Consider the following 25,758-nt stretch of genomic DNA (forward strand, 5'->3'; position numbering starts at 1 on the left):
ATCATGATAACCAAACACATTGTATTGCATTTACGTGCACAAACTGAAATGACAAGTTAACATAATAGTATTATGTACTGTAAATCACAAAATAAGTCCTCAATATTTTGTTGTTTCTCCTCGAGCTGCAATTACAGCCTTGCAACGATCTGGCATAGAGTTAATCAACTTCTGGATATAGGTTGCCTGATTTTATGGTACCACACCCTTACAATGCTCACCTGTAGCTGAATCTTACTTGTTGGCTTCTTCTGAGAAATTTTAGACAACATTATGTACCAGCAATTTTCAATAGGGTTCAAATCTTGACTGTTGCCAGGCCAGTCCAACACTGTAATGCCAGAATTTCTGAGGTATGACTGCAATTTAGGGGAGAAAAACGAGGGAAAACATTGGTGTAAGTATGTTTTAAGCCTTGTGAGACAAGAAGACAAACTCATCATTAAATCTAAATAGCATAAAACTTACCAATTTTGCTGTGTGGCAAGGTGCTGAGTCCTGTTGAAAAATGCAGTTTTGGACGTCTGTGTGATCCCTAATAATGGGTTTCAGGCACTCCTCCAAGAAAGCAATGTAGGTTTCTGCATTCACTATTCCGTTAATAAACTTAGTTAGCCCCACCCCTTTGCTTGTTATGCATCCCCAGACCAGCAGGGAACTTTACAGTCGGTGTTATGCAGTCAGGATGGTATATCTCCAATTTTCATCTTCTGACGTATCACTTCCCATCCAAGCCATGCAGGCTGAATTTCTATTTGTCAGAAAAGATGACGGCATTCCATTGCTCTGTTGTCCACGAAACATGCATTTTAACCCAAGCAAGTCGCTTCTTCCTCATTTGTTGGGTCAACAAAGGCTTCTTCTTGAGCTGCTAGGCATGGAGACCACATTCCGAAAGCCGTCTTTGAATAGTTCATGCACTTGTTTCAACACCAGAGGCCATCTCAAAGTCCAGTTTTAGATCAGGAGCACTAGCATGGCAGTGCCTCCGTAGCCAGGTGGGCAGGAGCAGCAGTGCGTAGCACACGCTTCTTGATTAGACCGGGGTTCGAGCCCGTGACCACCAAATACGGAGGATGCGGAAAGTTCAGGGAATGACCACCCATATCCCCAGAGCAATATGGCCTTAGTTGCTAATGCTCCTAAAAACCAACTAACAACAACAACAACTAGCATGGCTGTTTCAAATATCAATCTTGGGAAGGCATTGCCACTCTCTTACAGCCTGATCCAGGTCTTCTCTTCACACCATCGGTTTCACGCTTTAATTTCAGCATCCAGGATACTGTTGACAGCCTATTTTATCAGGGACAGCATGCATAGAAAGCCCTTCCTGGTACAGAGCAACAGCTACACTTTTTTTCTTGGTGTCAACTGAACGTATGGAGGCATGCTTACTTATACCTCCGCAAAACAGGATACTAATGAGCATGTATACCCTTCCAATGCCGTATTTCTAGAAACGGCTGATGCATTACCTTGCAATTACTGTCTGATGCAATATCTTTGCTTTGCAACAAACAATATCATATACGTTTCACTACAAATGTTACTTTTTTTAAGGTGATGCAGTTTTTTTTTCCGCCACTAGCTATAGCTGTAATTTGCAACAGCAGTTCACACTAAGTTATGAAGTTTACTTAATAAGCAGTAGCAGTAAAAAAGAGAAATGGCACTTTTTTTTGCATGGATTCCTAAAGAGAAATGAAACTGCACATATGAGTGTCGGATTGCTGTCTCAATGCTGATTTTTTTGTAAAATGTGCCAGATTTTACAGTTACCTGTATATACATGTTTGCACCCATATTGGGGGTTAAAAAAAATCTAATCACAGTAATTACTTGCAATCAGTTAACGAAAAGTTATGAATTTACTAAGTTCATTGTACTAGACCTTAGTAATCTTCATGAGATTACTAAGCAACAAGTAAGACTCAAATTTTTTTACTGAAAATGAAAAGAAAGATAAGATATTTCAACATGAAGCCGCCTTACACTCTCTTGAATATACTGCAGAAGGAAAGGGGAAGCTCTCAGATTATCCACAGGAACATCAAAGAAACCTTGAACCTCTTTTTGATACAGATCCATTGTTATAATATGTGTGAGACCTTTAAGAAATTATAGAAAAGCCAGTTAATTAGAAAAAATAAAAGAAAAAAGTATAAGTATATTGATTGAAAAATGTGCTTTAAATCACAATATTTATTCTTGTAAGGGTACAATTCCATACATTCACATAAGAAAATCTATACCACTATATTACTGCCTTTGGGCTTTGTTTAGTAACTTGTAATGAGTAGTTGCATGGCAACACAGAACATAACAGAGGCATAATGTTACACTGTTGTTTAAATTTATGTTTATGGCTAATATATGTGAAGCATATCTACATACATAACTTAGTTACCTAACAAAATACAATCATATGATATTACAAATCATTATACTGGTCATTACTGTTCATACTGCTGTTATTCATTAGAGCAGTGGCAATATGAACAGTATAATAAGCTATTTTGCTCTGTTCCAAAATAAGAGAAACAGAATAGTCCTTGAGTCAAAAAATACATAAATATCACTTTACTCGTCTCAAAGAGTGATTAAGTTGCAGCAGTGTAAGATCAAGAAGTACCAGAAACTTAGTCACACCTACCACTATTAACTACTTTATGGATTTAACAGTTGTAGGTGTTTCCCCAAATTGGTTGGATTTTTATACTGATTAACAGCTGCTATCAGTCAACATGTAGCATATCTCTCTTACTGAGTGATACTAATCCTTTTCATTATGTGATACATACTACACTTTACAGTATGCAATTTTCCCATTGTGGGATGATCATTTCCTTTTTTTAACATTATTTTCAAAGGAAATGCACAGACCATATAATCACAGATAACCATAAAAATAAAGTTTAAAAGCTATTACTTTTATTCACATATATAAGGTATCCACTTGTTTGTTTGTTATTTGATTTTTAGGAGCATTAGCAACTAAGGCCATATTGCTCCGTGATATGCGGTGGTTATTTCCTGACCTTTCCGCATCCTCCGTATTTGGTGGTGACGGGCTCGAACCCCGGTCTAATCAAGAAGCGTGTGCTACGCACTGCTGCTCCTTCCCACCTGGCTACGGATTGTTTGTTTGTTTTTTGGTTTTAAGGAGCATTAGCAACTAAGGCCATATTGCTCCGGGATATGCGGTGGTCATTCCTCGACCTTTCCGCATACTCCGTATTTGGTGGTGACGGGCTCGAACCCCGGTCTAATCAAGAAGCATGTGCTACGCACTGCTGCTCCTTCCCACCTGGCTACGGAGGCGCCCCCTGGCTACGGAGGCGCCCCCTGGCTACGGAGGCACCTGTATCCACTTGTGAAAATTATAAGAGCTGCTAATCAAGTGCAGTGTGTTTGATGTTTGCCACTTTGATAAACTTCATCAGAAACAGCAAAATGATGTGTATATCCCTTCCATACTAAAAATATCTATTCTCATAATATAAAGTTATCTTGCTGTTATTCATTACTATTAAGCTTGGAGCAAAAAAAAAAAAAAAAAACCACCTGCAAGAGTAGCAGCTTTCAATCACTATATACAGGAAGTACATTTTCAAGTAGTAGTTTGATAAATAATATAATAGGATCATGACTTCCCTATTTCTACAAGCCAATTTTAAATAAAATCATTGACAGGCCCCTTCTTGCTGCCTGTCTACAATGCATGCAGAACTTCATGACTGTCTGGATTGTAATCCCCAGGCAGCCATGAGGTCCTCCTGCAGTGCAGACAGCCAGTAAGAAAGACCCATGGTGTCTTTTCAATGATTTATTAAACCTTAGCTTGTAAAGATAGAGAGTGATAAATATGCCACTGTATAACTGTAAAACACCATGGTAAAACCATATTTAGAATAATGCATCCAAGTATGGAGCCCACATTTAAAATAAAAAGACACAGAGCTTCTTGAAAAGGTCCAAAGATGACACACTTAATGAGAATGGCAAAGAGGAGAGCCATGTAAAGAAAGACTTTGAATATATGGGATATAGCTGTTGTTGTAGGGTTTTAGATGTCAGCAACTTAAGCCATATTGTGATGTTGTATATTATGTCTGTACAAGTGTGTATTCATGGGTTCATTTGCATATTGTGCAGGCTGAAAAACATGGAATAACTGATGGGATAATCCTACTCCCTCCACCTGAGATCAGCTGACTATAGCCTCAAATGAAAAGGACTTTAGAAGTTCCTCCAGTCACAGACAGGAAATGAACCCAGCCCTCTCCAAACGGGTGAAAAGTGATGAAACCACTATACTGTCAAGGAGGATGTTAAACACAGTTCAGTAGCTAGGTACCTTAGAGATGATTGATTGATACCTATATGGCTCTGAGAGGGGACAGTAAAATAAATTTAGATGAAATTTTTACAAGGGACAAGATATTCTTGTATTGATTGTGGCCTCCAGGGTTACCCCTATATACCGCTGTAGCATCTCTAGGTTATTTATAGCTGGCAAGTGTGTGTGTGTGTTGTGATGGTTGTTGTTTGCCAGCCCTGGAGTCTTAGCAGCCGGGAGGCTTGTTTGTTTGTTATTTGGTTTTTTAGGAGCATTAGCAGCTAAGGCCATATTGCTCCGGGATATGCGGTGGTCATTCCCTGACCTTTCCACATCCTCCGTATTTGGTGGTGACGGGCTCGAACCCCGGTCTAATCAAGAAGCGTGTGCTACGCACTGCTGCTCCTTCCCACCTGGCTACGGAGGCGCCTAGCCGGGAGGCAGGGAGCAAGCTACCTGCGTCCCGACTCCCATCCCTAGCCACGTGGAGGCGCTCCAGGAACTACTATATGATTACACTTAGTGGTTTCCACCAACTGGAAACCAGAAAAGAAAGGTTTGGGAAGGAGAAAAGTTGGAGAAAAGAGACAAAAGTAACAGTAATAAATAGAAATAAAACTAGTAGAGAAACTTCAGTCCCTCTAAGGAGGAGCAATCTTAGAGGGACCAAAAAAAAAAAAAAATCCTAAACAGGAGGAGTATAGATAAGAGCCCTAACTAGCAAGAAAGATAGCCCAATCAACCCTGCTAGTAGGGAAAAAGAACAGAAAGAATTAGATGCTTATAGTAAATAAATTAAATCAATAAGTTATATACAAAACCATAATATGTACAATTGCATCACCTTGAAGCAACCAACAAGCCCAATTTCAGAAGCACAAAAGAGAATTACGGCAACTAAAACTTAGTCATAAAGAGAATTTTGACAACTAAACTCATAGTCGTGATTAAAGAAAATACATCTAAAAGTGATTGGAAAAATCAATTAAAGCTTCTGAAAGCAGGCAACCACTTAAGAAATAACAAAAGAACAGCTGCTATATACAATTAAAGGTAATAAAAGAATCAATCAATTTAACTGATATTACTAATTGTAATAATCAAATAGAGAGAGACAAAAACTTAATTTATCACCACAAGAAGTGAAATAATAATTCTACCAAATTAAAACAAGAGAGAGGATGAGTGCTAAGGCAACAACAAAAGAAGTAACTTAGTGTACTTAAAGTGATCACTCACATTAGGAGTGAAAATTTTTAAATGGTATAATACAAAATTGTGAACAATACAATTAACATAAACACTCAGAAACACTTCTGAAGACTTCAATAAGGAGACCGCAACAACCAGCAACGCTACAACGAAGGTATAGTCCACCAGCTGGAGCAATCCACCAAATAAAACTTAAACTATACTAGCATCTACTACAAAGGAATAATTCGCTAGTAAAAGGCACAATAGAGAATGTATTAATTACCACAACAGAGGGTTTAAGTAAGTAGTCACCAGCAACAATATAAACAATATATTTACATTACTTTTAAACAATAATCATATTTACATGATACTGTACAATAAAATACTATTGAAATATAACTTGAAAACATAAATCTCAATAGACAATTAATTTATGTTGGTAGGACAATTCCAGCCAGTAAAATGGATCTAACCATGTCCTCTTTGGCTGTAACCAAGTCTAATGATTATAAGCATAATCATTATGAGAATTAATTAATCACAACTTGCGACCAACCAGAATCAAATATATACATAATTTAACAGTAAAAATAATATATAAGGTGTTATATTATTATTAAAAATTCAAACATTGAACATACTTCAAGCAACGAAAAACAACTGTATCATACACTGCTAAAAAAAAAAAAAAAAAAAATGCACATACTTAATTATTAATTATTATTAATTATATTGATAATGTCACATTTACAATTAAGATTAGCTGTGATTAAAGAGGAAATCACAATAGAACATCAGAGCAAATAATTAAAATAACAAAATTCTTGTTGTGTTAATTATTATTTGATTATCAGAACATTTTCTGGCAGTAAAATTAATATATATATACAATTCAGAGCAGTAAATAGAGGCTAAAGAAATTTCCCTTAAATTTTTTGTTATATTAAACTGGAGACACTTAACAACCGAAAGTAGACCCAAGGTACTTATTTATAACATGAAACTTATACTGTTATAAAGAACAATACATTACTATAATAACTGCCAAAACAGAAAACTACACAAAATTCAATTTACAGTATAGAAAGCCAGAAGACAATAAACACGTAACAAATACTGGTACTAATCATATCCTATAAACTTAAGTATAATTTGTACGCATCTTCGTTTGCTCCTGAGCATGTTATTGTCATTGTTTGTTATTTGTTTTTTTTTAGGAGCATTAGCAACTAAGGCCATATTGCTCCGGGAATATGCGGTGGTCATTCCCTGACCTTTCCGCATCCTCCGTATTTAGTGGGCATGGGCTTGAACCCCGGTCTAATCAAGAAGCGTGTACGCCGCACTGCTGCTCCTGCCCACCTGGCTACGGAGGCGCCTCCTGAGCATGTAAAAATTCTGGGCGAAGAGGGTCTTTGAAGGAGTGAGAGGCATTCTTCTTTCGTGCCTTACAATTCGGGCAGGTAATTGGAGGGTTAGATGAAGGACAATCATTTGCATGATGACCCAACTGGGCACAGTGTCCGCAAGTTTGATCTTTCTGTCTACAGTATTTAGCCGAATGTCCAAACTGGAGGCACTTAAAACAACGAGTTGCTATGAAGAAATCCTTAATCGTATGGGCAGCCCAGCCAAGAAAAATACTTCCTTGAGCTCCCAAGAAATGTAATCTAATCTTAGGAGAGACTTCTATGATCCAATGTAACTTAGTCTTATTTCTCGCAGCCATTTTTAAATGGATTTTAACTCATTAGTTAATTCTTCAAGGGAAATAGTGGAATTAGAAAAATTTTTATTAAAGAGGTCGTCAAGAAAGTCCTGTTCTGAGGTATTTTGAGGTACATCGTAAACGACCATGGTTGGATTCAATAACTTTGGAGAGTCAGATTTTAGTTTAAGTTCATTTAATTTATTACAGTCTTAGATAATTAAGATCACTCAAGGAAGCTGTTTCCACTGCAACACCTTTATCCCGCAATTTTCTGATAGAATTAATCATTAAGGATTTAATGTCTGGCTTTAAATTATTGGTAACTATCTCATGTATCTCTTCACTTGTTTTCAGAGGACAATCAACGTCAGCTTTTATAATCAATACATGCTTAGCCTGAGCGCCAGAGGGTAACAGAGCCTCAGAAGGAATCGATGAAACACCAGTGGAAACGACACTGACGAAGGAAGCCTTAGGAGTAGAAGTTGTCACAGGTGGATTGTTCATTTTTAGGTTAAGATCTGTTAAATTTTCCTCCAAAGTATTTATTTTAGTCTGAAGATCAGAGAGTAAGCGATCCTTGGCAATGAGATCCCCCTTCATAGAATCCATCTTAATATTCAATTGAATATTATCATTCGATTTAATGTTTAGTTCATCAGTTAGAGAATCTATTTTAGATTTTAGTTGATCCCTCTGAGCAGACCAAGCAGCAGCAGCCTTGGCATTCTCAAACTCTGTTTTGTTAGCCCAAGAATTGTAAGAGTGAAGTATGTCTTCTGACTTGGACCAGATCGACCAAGATAAGGTGATCAATCTAGAAGAAATTATTCCACCTTCCTTGAATAAACTTATAAATTGTTCTCTATAAGCCCGAAAAGCATTAGATAAATCCTCATTAGCTTTACTAGATGTTTCACTTGAGTTAGGAGAGATGTTTGATTTCTTAGGACTAGGTTCAGGGCATTTAGCCCTAACATCAACTAATTTAACCGCTGGATTCAAATTTTTTACATGCTGAGGAGCAGGAGTCAGTTCCTTAGGCATGTCCCCAAAAGAACAAGAAGAATCTTCAGAACTACTATTATCCATCATGAAAACAAAATGTACAATGTATTTAGTCCCTTTCAATAAGCAGCCGGCACTGTTAAATGATATAACTAGGCAATTTGAAGAAAATAGTATTTAGTGTTAAATACACCAGGGGCGCTACAAAAATACTTAAAATTAAGTAATTTAATTTTAATTATTCTCACAAAGTTTGAGCTCAATCCGCATAATACGGATGGAGATATGAGCGTTTAAAGCTAGAAAATTTTTAGCCCAAACCAGCCCACAATGGAAATGGAGGCAGTTTAAGTTCCACAAGAAGAAATAACTATAACTCGGTCCCTAACGCACAAAATCCCACCAAACTTCTGGGAGGGGGTCCTTAGGGCAAGAAGAGATTATATACCAAGTGGCAAAATAATAGGAACACTTTAACACAATATTCACACAATTTAGAGTCTTACCAATACTTCTGCACCAATATATATATATATACATAGATAAAGGCAGCCATTATTAAAGTAGGTAACCATAGTAACATAAATTATCAACATATATATAATTCCGTACACTTAGTACTGGGCAACCAATATTTTGCCCTAAAGATACACCTTAAATGTTCACTCAGTATACCCACCAAATGTCCACCACCACCAAAAGTAAAACTAACGTAATTCAATGAGAGCTATATGAAATGGCGGCCTCCAGTGGAAGCAGCCACATTACAAGATGGCAGCCTTCAATTTTCACAAGTCTGCCAAAATTTCCCACCAAAGCAACTGATTGGCCGTTACTTTGGGGAAGAAGACATGGCTACCATAAACAAAGTAAACTTAATATTGTAGGCAAAAGCTTAAAAATTTTATATCTTCTATACGGCCGGGTATTTGCACAAAATAAAAACAAAACTGAGACCCCAGTGCCACTAACAGCCACCCTGGTATGCCAGAAAACAAAAGAAAACCCTAGACACCCCTGTACAGAGGTCAAGGGCTACCACACAAGAAATAATACTGTCTGAGAAGAAAATCAATGTTAACCAGCAGCCATTTTTTAACGTTAAAGCTTATCGATGAAATTGAAGAATGGTTTTTTTGTTTAGCAAAACACTATTTTCTCTCAGACAGTCACAAAAATAGTATCACATCACTCACCACATCTACTTTCAGGGACACACAAACTTATGGGGGGGGGTGGCCTAAAAACACTTCTACAAAGATAAATTCCAAGAGACCAAGTACCACACAACATCACTAAGCAAATGCTATCCATGGTTCCCTGAAATTTTTACAGTTGTAATAATACTAGAACTAGGGTGCCATAATTTCAAATTATGAGGAAAAAGTTTTAAACCAGACTATAGAAAATTTTCTTTTAGCTGGAATAATTTGTACTTTTTCAGACTTTAAAAAACATTAGTGGTAAAAATTTATAAACAATATAGAATTTAAAAATGCCTCAATTGCTGTACTAAAAATGCTATTGGAAAATGGTCTACAGAAAATCTTTGAGTTGTAGGCCATTTTCTTAGAGCATTTTTAGTACAGCATTATTCAGCCCCCATAAATTGCATAAAAGATTGTTGAGGATGCTATTTTGAAAAAGAAACAAATTTCAAGACTAAGGGTACCTCTGACTCTGCATAAACAGGTACTACCCATGTATTTTTCAATCTGAACTTCATAATCAAGGTATATCAAGAGTACTCTGAATGCATGTACATAAAAGTTCAGAATTCAAGAATATAAATTTTTATGTAAATTCCAAATAAATATATGAGGTTTATGAGGATAGACTAAAAAATACTTGGACTGGTAATTCATCCCTTATTATTACAATTGCTTCAGCAACTGTGCAGTGCAGCATAATAATCATTCCTTAGTCGATATGATGTGATCTTTGATGTATTTTGTTTTGTTATGAGAATGGTCCTGTAAAGTGCTAACAGCTATAGTAGCAAAAGCAGAGTAGGGTAGCAAAAGTAATGTAGCAAGGGTTTTACTGTATATAAATTGTAAACTATTCCAGTTCAGAGAAGAAATAAGCAACAGCAAGGACACTGTTATTATTCTTTGCTAAATATGCTAATAGCAGAGGACCTGCTATTATATAGCCCTCTCTCCCTCCCTTCCCTCTCTCCCCAGTAGCATTTTTACACACAGGCACACTAGACCCCCCAACCAATAAAGTATTCAGAGGGTTTGGGGGCCCCAAAATACATAAAATTTTATAGCAGTAGCGAGCTCTAAAATCCCAGTGCCTCAGGGGCCCAACTGATCTAAATGAACTATTGCTCTCTCCTTATGACAGTAGGAGATTATTGCAAACAGTACAAGGCCTGAATTTAGAACAAAGTATTAAATTAACAGATCCAAAATATATTGTGAAGAACATTATTCACAATTTTCCTTTAAAATTTTTTCATTGGAATAGAAATGGTTTAAATGTAAACAACACTGCATATCATGTGAGGATTTTTATTAGGGCTAAGTCTGTTTGTTTTTTTAATTAATCGATTTGGAAGTGGTGGAGATAGAAGTGATTATTAAAATCTGATGTTTTGGGAGCTAACTTGCTCCTTTCTTCTGTGGCTAGAGTAATCTAGGAAAAGGCCCACTGCCCAGGAGTGACTGCTGAAGTGCTAATGCCCAGGATATTAGCACTCTGGTAGTTACACTTGGGTTGTAGATATTCCCCAAGATAGCCTCAGGAAGGAGCAAAGGAGCTCCCAAAATGTCTGGTGTTAATAATCACTTTCATCTCCCCCCCCACTCCCAAATAAATTAATGCAAAAAAAAAAAAAAAAACCTCAGTCATAATAAAAATCCTTCCATGATATTCTTTGTGCAGGCTTGTTATTTTAAATCATTAAATAATGTAATTTGTAATTGTAAACTACAATTTATCAATATTTTAATGTTGAGGCAAACTTTCATTTAAATACAACAGAGATAAGCTTGCATTTCTTGTATGGTTAACATTTCAGATCTTTAATTTTAGCCATAACATGACAATCATGACAAAAAAATTCTTGAAAAGATTTGTGTTACGCTCACGTCTAGTGGTTCAAAGGCTTTTGGTTAGTTTTTTCAATTCAAATATTTTTCTGAATATTTGAGAGTTCTGTTTTTTGATGTTTCCCTTTTTAAAATAGCTTAGAAAGGTCACAAGCTTTTTTTCAGTTTACTTGAGGCTTTTATTTATAAAAGTTTTCATAGAATGAGACTGCTTTGTCATGAGATTATTTCATTCGATCATCCAAACAACATACTGATATAATATTCACTAAAACAACAGACAAGCATTCTCATATTCTAATTTAATTTAAAAATGAAGCCAATTAAATTGGGGGGGGGACACTTGTATGCACTCGTTTTTGCAAATAACAGCATATTACATATAAAATTCCCAATTTCAACATTTCACCATTGGCATATAGAAACTACCACAGCAGATAATCTAGTATCTGAGCCCCCAACTCATTCTACAGTGAATCTGGCACAGCACTCCTGAAAAGCTGCAGGCTCTTGATCTAGTATACACATAAATAAACTGTACCATGTTTCTCATTCATTTAGGGCACAAATACAGGACTTTAATAACAATTATATTAAGGTTTACATATATTTAATAATGCTACCATATTAATGCTATCAAAAAAAAAAAAAAGTTCTTTCCATCAGGATTATGAACTAAGAGCACATTACAGTATGAAATGAATTTCTTTTTCTTGATAGCATTAATTCATCTATATTGGGTTGGGTATTGATTACATGTATTTTCTCATACTTCCAAAGTTTATTGTGAAAAGTGATGGACAAAAATGCTTTTAAAAAAATAAATAAGAATTATGATTAAGTTCTGAATGAATTATTGGATTCCTCTGAATACTCTGAATGAGGTTCCAGCATAATATTAACCATGCTCATTTTACCAATGTCGTGTATAACCATTTGATTGAGCTATACTAGGAGTAACCCAATGAAAATGGTGATCCTGTGCCATTGCTGGTGTGGCCTCTTGTTCTGAATTCACTGGATTTTTTTTTATGGTGACACGTTATGACCTTGGTGTATGAAAACCTGTGGTATATAAGGAAGACCTTGTTCCCTACATTCAGGATACTTGTAATTCAATTCAGAACACATCTAGAATTTTTGAACATGTGAACAAGTTAATGTTGGGTCAACGTAGGCTGCATATTTCTAAGTTTCAGTTGCCAGTTCAAGTAGTTCCTGTGATTTCCAAAAATGGTGAAAGCAAAAATTCATTCTTCCTTTAATGTATGAGTACACCATATTTCCAAGTTTCAGCTGCCACTTCAAGTAGTTCCTGTGATTTCCAAAAATGGTGAAAGCAAAAATTCATTCTTCCTTTAATGTATGAGTACCCCTATTAAAAGTGTTTTTGCTCATCACTTTTCAAACACATAAAAAGGGCTGTAGTTTGGATAGGAAGAATTTCCAGATGCATGTTTATATGAACTTCTTTACTTGTTTTGTTTTGATATGTAGAATTACCTTTATAATTCTGTCGATCTAATTTAGAAACTTTGTATATTTGCCAACTAACTGAGAGTTCACAAGACTGAATTCATTTAAAAAGACTATTTAACGCCTTTTTTAATTTGTAATTTACAATTTCAAATTCCTCTTATTAATATTATTAATTCAGGTCATTTGGCAGATATCGTAATCAACACAGATGGGGAGGATCTTATGACATGTAGACTTTGGTATATAATGAAATCAAATTCTTACAATTGACTATTCCACAAATATGTGAAGTATGCAGTATGTATGATAGCTTCCTGGTGTTTGTGTAGGTTGTCCCTATTTAAAACTAGCATACATTACATTATTGATTTACAGATTTTAAAAATAAATAATCCCTACTCACCAGATTTACTTAACATTTTGGCTACTAATTTGGATACAATACAACCTCGTTTCCTCATTTTGCACTGTTTGCTATATGGAAGATAAGGAATAACACCCACAATGTTACAAGCACTAGAAGTCTTGCATGCATAAGCCATAATCAGGAGTTCCATTATATTGTTATTTACATCCCTTAGAAGAAAAAAAATGAGTGTTATGTAGTCTCAATATAACTTATTCAAATTATATTAAACTATAAATTATCAAATTAGTCAAAAAACTATCAGTCAGCAAGTACTTATATGAATAAAACTCCAAAACAGATCTTCCATACACAGTATAACAACACAGTCCCTTTACTGCAATTCACTAATTACAACTATGAAGAAAGCTTTCTCTTGGGCCTCTAGAATGCATCCACTGCAGCAACGATGTCACTGTTGGTGGGAAAATGGATGGCATCTGTGTATTTTTCCGATTTTTTTTTTTTTTATGTGGTCCCAGCCAGCTTTCTTGGCAACCCTGCAACCTATTTACAATGCTGTACCACTGAACAATGTTGATGTAAAATTATCTGATTCCCTCATAGAGGATCCAATTCATTCTCATTGTAATGTCCATATCACAATGCAATGCCATGGAGGTATCTGATACTATAAAGTCCCAAAATAAGGTTGTGATGATCTCCAAGGATTCAATTGGCATGTGTAGGTTCACTGTGAAGATTCAAAATAAATTGAAGTCCAATCCAGGAAGTAGAAGTCTAAACCAGGAATTGTGGTCACAATGAAGAAGAAGAAGTGAACTTTCCTCAAACCTGAACAGTTCCAACAGTACAGCAGTTAACAGTAAAGGGTTGAACAGAAAACTTGATTAGAAAATACGTGAAAATCCAATGTTGCTAGATGAGGGGATGGTCCAAGATTTCAAAATCACAATTATGCAGTGCAGCCATGGCAATGATAGACTTGTGAGCAGATGTGTTGTCCTGGTGGAACAAGACAACTTTGCTGAGTTTTCTTTGGCATTTCTCTTTGTTGTTTTCACATTAAATGCCTTACAAGGTCTGCATAATATATCCCTATAACTGTCTGGCCTTTCTGAAGGCCAGTACTAAGTAACACTCCATCAGGATCCCAAAAAATCTTGCCAGCAGAAGGAACTGACTTGGCTTTCTTTGGAGGAAAAGAAGAGCTGCATTTCCACTATTTGCACTGCTTCTTTGTCTCTGGCTGAAAATGATGGATCCACACGTCATCCATGGTCACAAACTTTCCACGGAAATTTGCTGGATATGCTTAAACGATGCAAATGTTCACAAGACTTCATAATTCTTGTGCACTTTTTATCTGCTGTGAACAACTTTGGGATGCATCATGCTGACACCTTTTTTATAGCAAGAACCTCTATTATTATGTGATACTTGTTCAGATGAGAAGCCCAAGACACTGGAAATGTATTGAACTGTCACTCATCACCAGATTGTGCACATTGTCAACAAATTCTGCATTGATGGACACTGAACGTCTTCCACAGAATGGGTTCACTTCCAGGCCCTCCCTGTCTCCTTTAAATTCTGCTGCCCACTTCTAAGCCAAGGAATAGGAAGAAGCATCCTCTCCCAATGTTGTAACCATATCCTCATAAATTGCCCTTGGCATTAGTCCCTTTTTCCCAAATATTGGATTACTGCACAGTGACTAATTTTATACATCTTTCCTCATTCGCACAGCTTTGTTGCCTTCAGGACCTGTAATTAAAAAACAGACGTTATTACTGAAACTGCATGAAACTTGGTGGTTTACTATTTGAAGTGTTATTAGTACACTGTACCACTATCCTTTCGTACTCGGGCCATGAATCTTCACACACACACACACACACACACACACACAGTGTGATAAAGTTTATTGTTGGTGTTACTTTTCCAGATCTATGACGAGTTGTAGCATGCTTTGCAAATGACAGACTTATAGTCACTGTAAGGAACCTGAGGATGTTGTGAAAGAGAGGGTTGAGGATTTTTAGCAGCAAAGTCAGCACTTTCATTTCCTGGAATGCCAGAATGACCAGGGATCCAGCAAAAACCGATTGACTGATTGGACATGCTGCAGGAGATTAACTGGGAAGGAATGTATTTCAAGATAGGATGGGAAGATGAGAAATTCTTCCTTATGGCAGACACAGCACTGAGGAAGTCTGTGTAAATTATGGCAGGTGAGATGGATAGCTCAATAATTTTACCAAGTGCTAACTTGATAGCATATAATTCAGCAGTGAAGATGCTGCAAGCTAATGGTAGTGAGGCTGTAGCAGTAAACGAAGGAAAAACTGCAACAGTGCCTACCGTACTTGCAGTTTTCAATCTGTCAGTATAGATTTTACAGGCAAGGGAGTTCAGAGTAGCGTGAGATGAGTGCAACTGCCTGATATTGCAAGGTGATATAACATTTTTCTCTCACTGAAGAAAATGTACATCATAAGAGGCAGAAACGTATGTCCAAGGTGGAACAGGGGCAGTTGTCCTGAAAAATATCACTTAAATCGATATTCCAATTCTGAAGAAGCTCTTTAATTCTGAGTGAAGCAGGTCTATTTTCATTTGGTTTGCTCTCATAGAACAAATCCTGCCGAGTATTATAAAGATACTCCCAACTGGGGTGCAATGGAAGACTGGATTTCGGCAGCATACTGGAACAGTAATGTTTTCCTATGAAGATGTAATGGAGGATCATGCACTTCTATATAAAGACTTTGGATTAGAGAAGTCCTGAAAGCTCCCAATGCACTTTCAGAACTACTACTCAGAGCACTGTGCTGAATGATATTTAGACATTGTAAAGTAGTGCTTCTAGCAGTCATATACTAGACAACCATAATCTAAACATGAACAGATTAAAGTTCTGTAAAAGATGAAGTAAAGTATATCAATCAGACTGACCGAAGTATGTTCATATGCTTTAGACAAACATTTTTTAATTGAGTGATGTTTGTTTGTTTGTTATTTGGTTTTTAGGAGCATTAGCAACTAAGGCCATATTGCTCCGGGATATGCGGTGGTCATTCCCTAACTTTTCCGCATCCTCCGTATTTGGTGGTGACGGGCTCGAACCCCGGTCTAATCAAGAAGCGTGTGCTACGCACTGCTGCTCCTTCCCACCTGGCTACGGAGGCGCCTAATTGAGTGATGTGAGCTTGGAAATTAAGCTTGCTGTCTAATATCAGACCAAGAAATCTGATGTTAGTAGCAAGTGGGATTGGAGTATTGTTGACTTGTAATTCAGGATCAGGATGGAGAGCCCAACGCTTACAAAAGTGGGTGGCAGTGCATTTCTTTTCTGATAGTCGATAACCATTCCTTAAAGTCCACAATTCAATTTTAGTTATGGCATGTTGAAGTTAGCGTTCAATGGTATTGATACTTTGAGACTGACAGGAAATGGTAAGATCATCTGCATACATATAAGTTTCGACAGTTTTTGGGATATCATGAATCATGCTAACTCAACTGCAAAAAGTGTTTGCAGTTGAGTTACTCTCTGATACTCACATTCAGGAAGAAGGAATCCTTGCAGGACTCCTTCCTGAATGTGAGAATCAGAGAGTATGCTTTTATACCGGACCTGAAAAGTGCACAATTGCAGGAAATTTTTAATTATTTCACACAAATGGCCCCTAAATCCCAGATGGTATAGATCCACGAGAATACCATGACACCAGGTAGTGTCAAATGCCTTTTCAAAATCTAAGTTGACCATGACTAGATGTTGTCTGACAAAGGCATTGCAGATATGAGATTTGATTTTGATCAGCACATCTAGGGTTGATCTATTTTTTTGAAAGCCATACTGATGATCTGGCAGGAGATTCTGTGACTCCAGGATGTAAGTGGGCCTTGAATGCACCATCCTTTTGAAAATTTTACCCAAGCAGCTTGTGAGAGATACGGACCTATAATTTTGAACCAGGATAAGACCTTTTCCTGGTTTTGGTATGGCAATAATAAAAGAATTCTGCCAGGAAGAAAGATAAGAATTTTCATAGAAAATCCAATTGTAAACGATCAACAAAGTAAGCAAGTCCTTTTCAGGTAACTACTTCAGCATAATGTAATGAATACCATCTGGGCCTGCAGCACTATTGGATGATCTATTTAATGATTCTTTGAGTTCTGTTACTGTAAAGGGTTGGTTGTATGGGAAGGAGCGGCGTGTGAAGAAATTGATTTTATGCCATTCTGCAGCTGCTTTAATGTTTTGGAAGGCGGATGCATAGGACGCAGAAGCAGAGATTGTGGCAAACAATTCTGCTAGCACATTAGCAACTTCTTCAGGAGTAGACATCTTTCCCTTTCCAATGAAGTATCGGAGAGGGCAGCCGAGCAAATTTTCCATTTAGGGCAGCTGAGTTGGGTTTGGTGTCTTTTGTGATGTTCGAGGCAAAAGCAATCCACAAATAACTTTCGCTTTCCCTCAAATTTTCCTTGCTTTAGCTTTAACTCTGTTATAAGCGATTAAGTTAGTTGTGGTAGGATACTTTCAGAAATTATTCTACGCACAGTTTTTCTCCTGTTTGAAATGAAGGCAATCTGTATTTCACCAGTGATTCCAGTGAATGTGATATGCATTGGATTTTGGAATAGATGCATCGGATGCTGTCCGAATCTGATTGGTTATGTATGCAGTTACATCATTAATGGGTTGTTTTAGAACAAAGTCCATCTAGACATATTTAGACAGAATAGCCATCCCATCGTTGGTCAGGATTTAGAGTTACCCCCGTTTGTAATGTGCAAATAATCAGAAAATGATTGCTATTAAAGGGATCGGTTAACACCAACCATGTCATGGTTGGAAAGATGGATGGTGAACAAATTGACAAGTCAATTACAAAAGTGGATCTTGTAGGTAGATGGATGTACATGGGAGATCCAGAGTTTAGTAAATTTAGATCACTGTTATTCAAAAACTCTTCAATTAATTTGCCTCTTGCATCCATTGTAGTGGATCCCCACAATGAATGGTGGCCATTAAAATCACCAAAAAAGGCAAATTGGTGTTGGGAGCTGTGTAAGGAGATTGTCCAGTTCTGAATAAGGAAGCGGCAGAGATGGTGGAATGTAAATAGAAACAAGGGTAACTGAATTACCAACTTCAATACGGGCTGCCACAGCTTCTAGGGAGGTTTGTAACTGGATGAGCCTCGATGGAATATTTGAATTAATAAGAATTAGCTACTCCTCCAGTTATGTTTGTTTGTTTGTTATTTGGTTTTTAGGAGCATTAGCAACTAAGGCCATATTGCTCCAGGATATGCGGTGGTCATTCCCTGACCTTTCCACATCCTCTGTATTTGGTGGTGACGGGCTCGAACCCCGGTCTAATCAAGAAGCGTATACTACGCACTGCTGCTCCTTCCCACCTGGCTACAGAGGTGCCACTCCTCCAGTGCAGGAGATTCTGATATTCTATCTGGTCTGTACATGACATAATTTGAAAATTTTGGCAAGATCTGCAGTGACAGGAATGTTTCCTGTAGGCATATACTTATGGGATTAAATTGCATGAGTAAATCCTTCAAGTCATCTGAATGGCATCTTAGTCCTCTGCAGTTCCATTGTATGATGTTTTGCATTATTTGGGTTTAGCTGAGGAAGATTCATCTGACTGGTTTTTTTGTATGGAGCATTTCTTCCGGTCTTTTTTTGGGAACATGGGGCATCCGGTATCCATGGTTTCGTTGGCATGAAGTTCCAGGATGGGTTCCTCATAACGTTGGTGTTCATCCATTTCCATACTGTTAGTGGGTGCTGGTTGGTTGGGTTTTAATGGTGCATCAGCAACTAGGGCTATAATACACCAAGTTAGTGGGTACTTCAGCTTTCTAAGTGTCTTTAGCAGTTTTCAATTTTTCTTTGTCATTCGAGACCATTGGAGTATCAGTTGGAATACTAATTGGAGTGTTAGTGGCTTCACTGGTTTTAGTTTTAGGAGTGTCTTTTCCAGATGTTGCTTTAACCCAGTTAGCAAGGGAAGTGCTGGGCAGAATTGACACATCTGTTTGAACTGCAATTGACAAATAGGATCGACTAGGCATGGTCAACAAAATCTGCTGCGTGCCTCAGGATATGTAACTTTATGTTCAATTTTGGATTTTTGTTCCAGTTTTCCACATTTCACATGATTTGAAAAAAGCAGGGTGGTTTCCTTTGCAGTTGGGGCAAATGGGAGTTGAGGTTGAACAATCTGTTTGTGTATGGTCTTTTGATCCACAAATTGGGCAGATGATATCCACTCTGCATGCCTACTGAGAGTGCTCAAATTTCTGGCATTTAAAGCAACGAATCGGGTTTGGGATGTAGGGGCAAATTCGGCAATTTAAATAGCCAGCTTTTACTGTGGATGGCAATTCTGGAGTGCTGAATGTTAAGATGATCTATCTAGTAGGAACGAGATTTCCATCTTTTTTTGTCATTATACGTTTGATACCGATCACTTTTTGGCTGCTGAGTTCTTGAACTAATTCTTCCTCAAAGTAGATTCCACTCTGTGATAACACCTTTAGATGAATTTAAGGTGTTGTGAGGGGGTTACAGATACTGGCAGCCCACCAAAAGTCTTTGTTTTTAGTAGCCATTCAGAATGTTTTGAGGAAGCTGTTTCGATCAGGAGGCCTCCCAATTGCAATTGTTTCACTATTTTTGGTAATCCGGTGATGGATTCCAGATATATTTGAATTAGAAATGGTGATAACTTGCCCACAAGCTGGGTGGATAGGGAGTGTATTACCAAAATATTTGGCAAGTCATGGCACTGTGCTTCCCTTCGAAACCTTTTAGTTTGGTTCAGGTCATTATCGGGTGATGTCTCTGGCCTTGAGCTTGAAGGCTCTAGAGGTGGATAGTCAATTATATCCATCATTGCTCCTATTTTCCTCCAGGTTACCGACCCTGCCACGTGGAGGCAGGAGCTATGCCACCTAGTGACCAAGTGGCTGGAGAAGTTAGTTTGTTAGTGAATAGCTTTATAAAAATACTAAGAAAAGAAAGGTGATTTTCCTTTCTGGATTCTTACTCAAGTCTTTTAAGTAGAGAACCACTTACAAAGAACTGAGGGTACGAAAGGAACTAGAAATAAAACAGAAAGTAACCACTGGGAAAAATCACACTATATATTGCTCAGGAAAATTCATTTGCATGGACACTATCGCTTGGCACTCGGGGCCTGCTTTATTGCAGAACTTAACCCTTGTTCTTTACATTTAGACATTGTAAAGTAGTGAACTCTCTACATTATAGCTATTTTCATATATAACTTTCTATATGTATCAGTAAAATAAGGTATGAAATAATGATGGAAGAAAAAAGGAAACAGAACAAAGCAGTATATCATACAATAATAAATTTAGAATTATACAAATCATAAAACTAACAGCATAACATTTAACATAAAAAATTCATAATTTTCATGTCATCATCCATAGAATATAAACAATTATTACTTGGCAGATTATTAATGTAGACTATTTTCAGTGGAAAATACAAATATTTTCTTAAGTTAAAAACCTGACATAGTAAAAAAAGAATACTTACTTTGTTCCTGTCTGCATTATATACACATCTCTTCCACGAACTGATTCTCCTATATCAACCATTGTTTCTGATGAACAAAAAAGTTTGTCAGTTAAGCAGCACAACTAAGGGATTTAGAACTGTAATAAAAGTCAGATAATATTTTAAAATGTTGCTTACCTCTATTAGAACTATGATACACAGAACAGTTACCCACTCTAGTACCTAGCCGACTGGAAAAAAAATCAACTTTATTAATTTATTTGTAATATGAATTTAATAAATATTACAAGCTCTAAGAAAGTAATGAGGATTCCAATTTCACATTTAATTACTCAATCTCTTCTTTACTAATGGAGTTTCTTCCACCAGACCCATATACTGATATTTATTACACATCAGTGCACTGTACTAGATACTGCTCTATGCAGTTTACAAAGTGAAAAAAAAATCCAGGCATTAATAAGTTAAAACAGTGTTTAGCAAATTAATTTGCCCACAGCTTTTCAGCTTGAAATATATTGACAGAACTCATAATTGCTGGCTTTGGGAATAAAGAGGATTTTGGAAAATTTTGGAAAAAAATAAAGGAAATTAAATTCCTTTTTGTATCAAAAATTTGACTGATTTTTGAAAAAGATGTTTTTTTTTTTTTTTTGGGAAGTTTTACATTTTACAAGAATAAATAATAAAGAGAAAAACTTTTTTTAACAAACTGATGTAGGAATAGTTAGCAATTCTATAATAATCAAGTATAAAATTGAAAAATTTAAATAACTGCAGTTGGTTTTGCAGTGAATTTTTCAATTAACTGCAAATCCAACATAAAACATCAATGGAACAATGTCAAAAAAAGAGTGCCTAATGTCAGTCCAGTGGAAAAAGAGTAGGAAGGTCAATTCAATTTAAGAAAAGATGATTCCCTCTTTAAACACATTTTTATTAAAAATAAACACAAAACTTTAATTTTTTTTTGTTTTACAAATTTGTTCACATTACAGAAAATTACATAAAAAAATAAAACATTACAGGAAATAAAAATAAGTAAAAAAAACCATTTATTTCATGAGAAATAAAGCATTTCGCAATTTTTTTTATTTTATTATTTTAATGGGAAGAGTATTTCTTCATCTTTTGTCCAAAAGTAAAATTAATATTAGGAACAATGCTGGAGAGTTTGATCAGATGCAGCATCAAGCTGTTCCTGTATTTTGTTTTAGTACAGGATTACCAGATGCCCAAGGTTAAAAAGGAGGAAATTAAGGCAAAAATGCTGGACAAAAGTGGGCAAGTATTGAGAATCACATACATTTTAAAACAATTCTTTGTTTTAATTGCATTCAAAACACAGAATTTTTCAATGATTGCAACTGAACCTATTAACACAGGGTTCACGTAAGAGCTAACTGTAAAATTTTTGGCTACAGTTATTTGTCTTTTAACTATCTCCTATTAATTGTAAATTAGTGTAGAGTATATTTTAATTCCAAAATCTTGAGAAATTATGAAAAACATTAATACAGTTGATGTTATACCTGTGCATTATGTTACTCAAAGATCATATTAGGGTGAATACAGTTTATCTGCAAGTACGTGATATCTGAAACCAAAAGAGAAAACAAAAAAAAATGGTTTGAAATTTTAAAATCATGATAAGACTCAAAATAAGCAAAGAAAATTTTAATGGCAGAACTACACTTGGAATACTGTGTCCAAATATCTGAGAAAAAAAAAAAAAAAAAAAAGACAGCTTCTTGAAAGGGTTCAAAGACAGGCAACTTGAGATTGGCAAAGGGGCAACTACAAGGAAAGACTGATCATGTCAGCCACAGAGCTTGGCAACTAGGCACCTTAGAGGGAGACCTGGTTGCCATGATTAGTATTAGTAATGGCCATATGGTGCAAGGAAGCCCTATGGTTTATGCTGCACCAGCCAAAAAAAAAGAATAAAATAATAATAAGAAAATTAAAAAATAATAATAATAATAATAAAAAAAAAAGGAAATAGACAACCTATGTGTTTCCCCTCCTCCCGTAGGTAATTATCCAGCTGACCTTTCAATTTCCCCAAACTGTCAGCCTCTACAGATTAAGGATTATAAGACTCTGAGTGGGGTTACTAAAATGAATGAAGATGGAATTTTTCTGTTATAAAGAATTCCAGAACTAGAAGCTATAAATTCAAATCACGGGAGAGGAGGTTTAGATTAGACTGTAGGAAGTATTCTTTTAGCCAGTAAATTGTTGATTACTGGAACGAGTTGCCTCTGCAGGTAGTTGAGGCTGACAATTTGAATTTCTTCAAAGGTCTGCTGGATAGTTTTCTATGTGAGGAGGGATGCAGATAATTTGTATTTTCTTATCTATGTTTAACTTCTTTTCTTTCTTTTTTTTTTTTTTTTGGTCAGTGCAGCAAAAGCCTGTGGCTACCTTGCACTACTATGGCTGATACTACTAGAAAGAATTTAGAACTTGAATAAAAAAGCTTTCAAATTACTTAAAAGAAGCAATTCAACAGTGGCATGACAAAGAATCCAAAATGGAATTACCATTAACTTAAAAATTATTAGCCTTTTCCATTTATCAGAGTTAATTTCATCCTAATAAATCTCCATTTGTACACATTTTGACACTAGTCAGATCAAGTTGATATTGAAGTTCACACACATGAGCACATTTATAAACTTATGGACATTAGGTAAAATATCTGCATACAGAACTCTGTTAGCAGGGCTATGAAAAATTTTTTAAAATTTTTAACACCTGTATCATGGATCATGATTTCCAGATCAACAATCTCAACCCTAGAAAACTATATTTTTTGAAGGTTCAATGAAGGTACAGCTTCCCAAAGAAATTTAATCATGCATCAGAAATGCCTGCCCCCTCCTGAAAGACAGGTCATAGAGTTTCCTTATTTGCCTAGTAGGAAAAGCAGCTCTGAGTTCACAAAGAAATTATCATTTTAAAATCCATTCTGTATAAAATGTATATACATAGTCAGTTCTTTCAGATTTTCGTAGGACTGAATGGATGAAGAGTAAACTCTGTTTTCTATATAGTCTCAAAAGAAGCAGTCCATGGCAATTACATGTGGTGGACTTGAAATTGGTCCACCTCTCCTAACAGCTAGCAAGAATTTTATTCCCAAAAAATGTATTCGTTGGTTATGCCTGTTAAAAATTATTGATGGGATATGTGGCCTCTTGGAAAAAAAAAAAATAATAATAACAAATAACAATATATAAAATAAAATTATGCTTTCTTCTTCTATATACCACATAATTCTCTATTTCTCTTACCTGCATATTATTACTTTACTACATACAAATAGTTTCATATTTAAGTTTGGGATGTGTTCCTATAAACAGCATCATATATCAAAATGACATAAATCAAACATGTTTTTTTACATATCTACATTTTATCAAATTTTTTGCTAGCCAATTTAATTCAAGCTTCACTTAACTACTCCTTAAAAACAAAAATTAAACAAATCAATATTAAAACAGGAAAACAATAGAACTACATGTGTTGTACTATATGTGTAAACATTATTTGCATACTGTATTAGTCATACCAAATTATCCATAGTTTAAAAAGCCAAACAAAGAAGCCTGAACAGAGTTTTGCTTCTTCACACAATTCCTTACAGCAACACAAAAGACTGCTAATTCTTGACTGAACTTGTTGCTCTGGTCTGCATTTGCGTTGTCTTTAATGAAAATAACCATTCCTTTCTTGAACAAACTGAAGGCTTCAATCTCCTTTTTGTCGTGAGCTGTTTTACTTGCAGTGTTAATTGCTTTTTTTTTTGTGTGAAAATCTCAAACACAAAAGGTATTAGAACCTATAGTACTTAGCACCATGTGTGGGTTGAAAATTGACTTTAAAGTTGATATTAGGCTTAAAATTCTGCAGATTGTAATTTTCAGGAAATATGTGTGAAGGGAAGTTGTCCCAAAGTTAAAGAAATAAATGAGGAAGAAGAAAAGTTGGTTCTGTGAGTTTAAAGTTAGACAATAAAAGGAAGCTGACTGGTTGTAGCACGTTTGGACTGGTTTGGAAGGGAGAAGGGGAATTATACATGCCAATCCAGAAGAACTGTGCCCATGGAAGTATATATAGAAAGTATATATCTCTTCATAGGAAGTATATATCTCTTCACTCTGTCTCATAGACATTCTGTTCCCACAGAAACAGAATGTCTATGAGACAGAGTGAAGAGACTTTGTGAGAGATGTATCATTTATTAGCCAAAGTACCCTCTTTTGGATGAAGTCTAGAAGCCTGAGAGAAGTTATGGGGGTACTGCATAAGATGTGGGAACAATTATTCCATGATAGGACAGATCTGAGATTTGTACAGAGCAGCTGATTAGAAGAAAAGTAACACAGAGCAAAAGAGAAAACCCAGCTTTTTAGATGCAGAGGAAAGATTATTTGTGATGTGCTGCTAAGACAGATTAGAAGTTAGGGTACTCCCTAATAAAAATATGTGATCATGACTAGAAATCTGAGTGTTGCTGAAGATAAGCACAAAAGCAGAAGAATCCTTTTTGTGAAATACAAGACAGGACAGAGTTTTAGAAGAACTGAAATTAACTACATTTTTTGTCTCATTGAAGCATTTACCTGGAGATCAGTATTTAAGGAATTGTTAGTGGATATTCGAGAATACGAAGAGCTGTTTCTCAAACTGAAGGTGCAATGCAATGTGCTGTCATCAAGACTATGGATAGGATTTCCAGTCAATGGAAGAAGGTCATTAATATAGAAGAGAAAAAGGAGGGGGGGGGAAAGAACTGAATCTTTAGGAATACTAGCATTAGTGGAGAAGTTAGAAGACAGAGAGCAGTCATAGAGAGAAAACTGGACAGCCAATTACAGAACACAGGCTGGCAATCCATAAGATGGAAGCTTATTTAGAAGACCTTCATGCCAAACAATCAAAAGCCTCTGAAACGTCAAGAGAAACTGTTTGAATTTCACCAAAGTTTTCTACTGAA

At 36.1% G+C, this 25,758-nt stretch overlaps 1 protein-coding gene across 1 annotated transcript in view; it reads right to left on the reverse strand.

Moving 5' to 3' along the window:
• The window catches only part of LOC150086509 (phosphoribosyl pyrophosphate synthase-associated protein 1-like), a 59,875-nt gene that overhangs the window by 16,409 nt on the left and 17,708 nt on the right, over positions 1-25,758 (reverse strand). The window contains exons 2-5 of the mRNA XM_090372187.1: positions 20,931-20,983; positions 20,772-20,838; positions 13,200-13,372; positions 1,996-2,111 (exon numbers count right to left, since the gene is read on the reverse strand). Coding sequence (XP_090228313.1) covers positions 1,996-2,111; positions 13,200-13,372; positions 20,772-20,838; positions 20,931-20,983 — 409 coding nt within the window. The remainder of the gene's footprint in view (positions 1-1,995; positions 2,112-13,199; positions 13,373-20,771; positions 20,839-20,930; positions 20,984-25,758) is intronic.

This window comes from Mastigoproctus giganteus, chromosome 4, assembly GCF_048544385.1.
Source record: "Mastigoproctus giganteus isolate SK-2022 chromosome 4, ASM4854438v1, whole genome shotgun sequence".
In the NCBI taxonomy this organism is placed as follows: Eukaryota; Metazoa; Arthropoda; class Arachnida; order Uropygi; family Thelyphonidae; genus Mastigoproctus; species Mastigoproctus giganteus.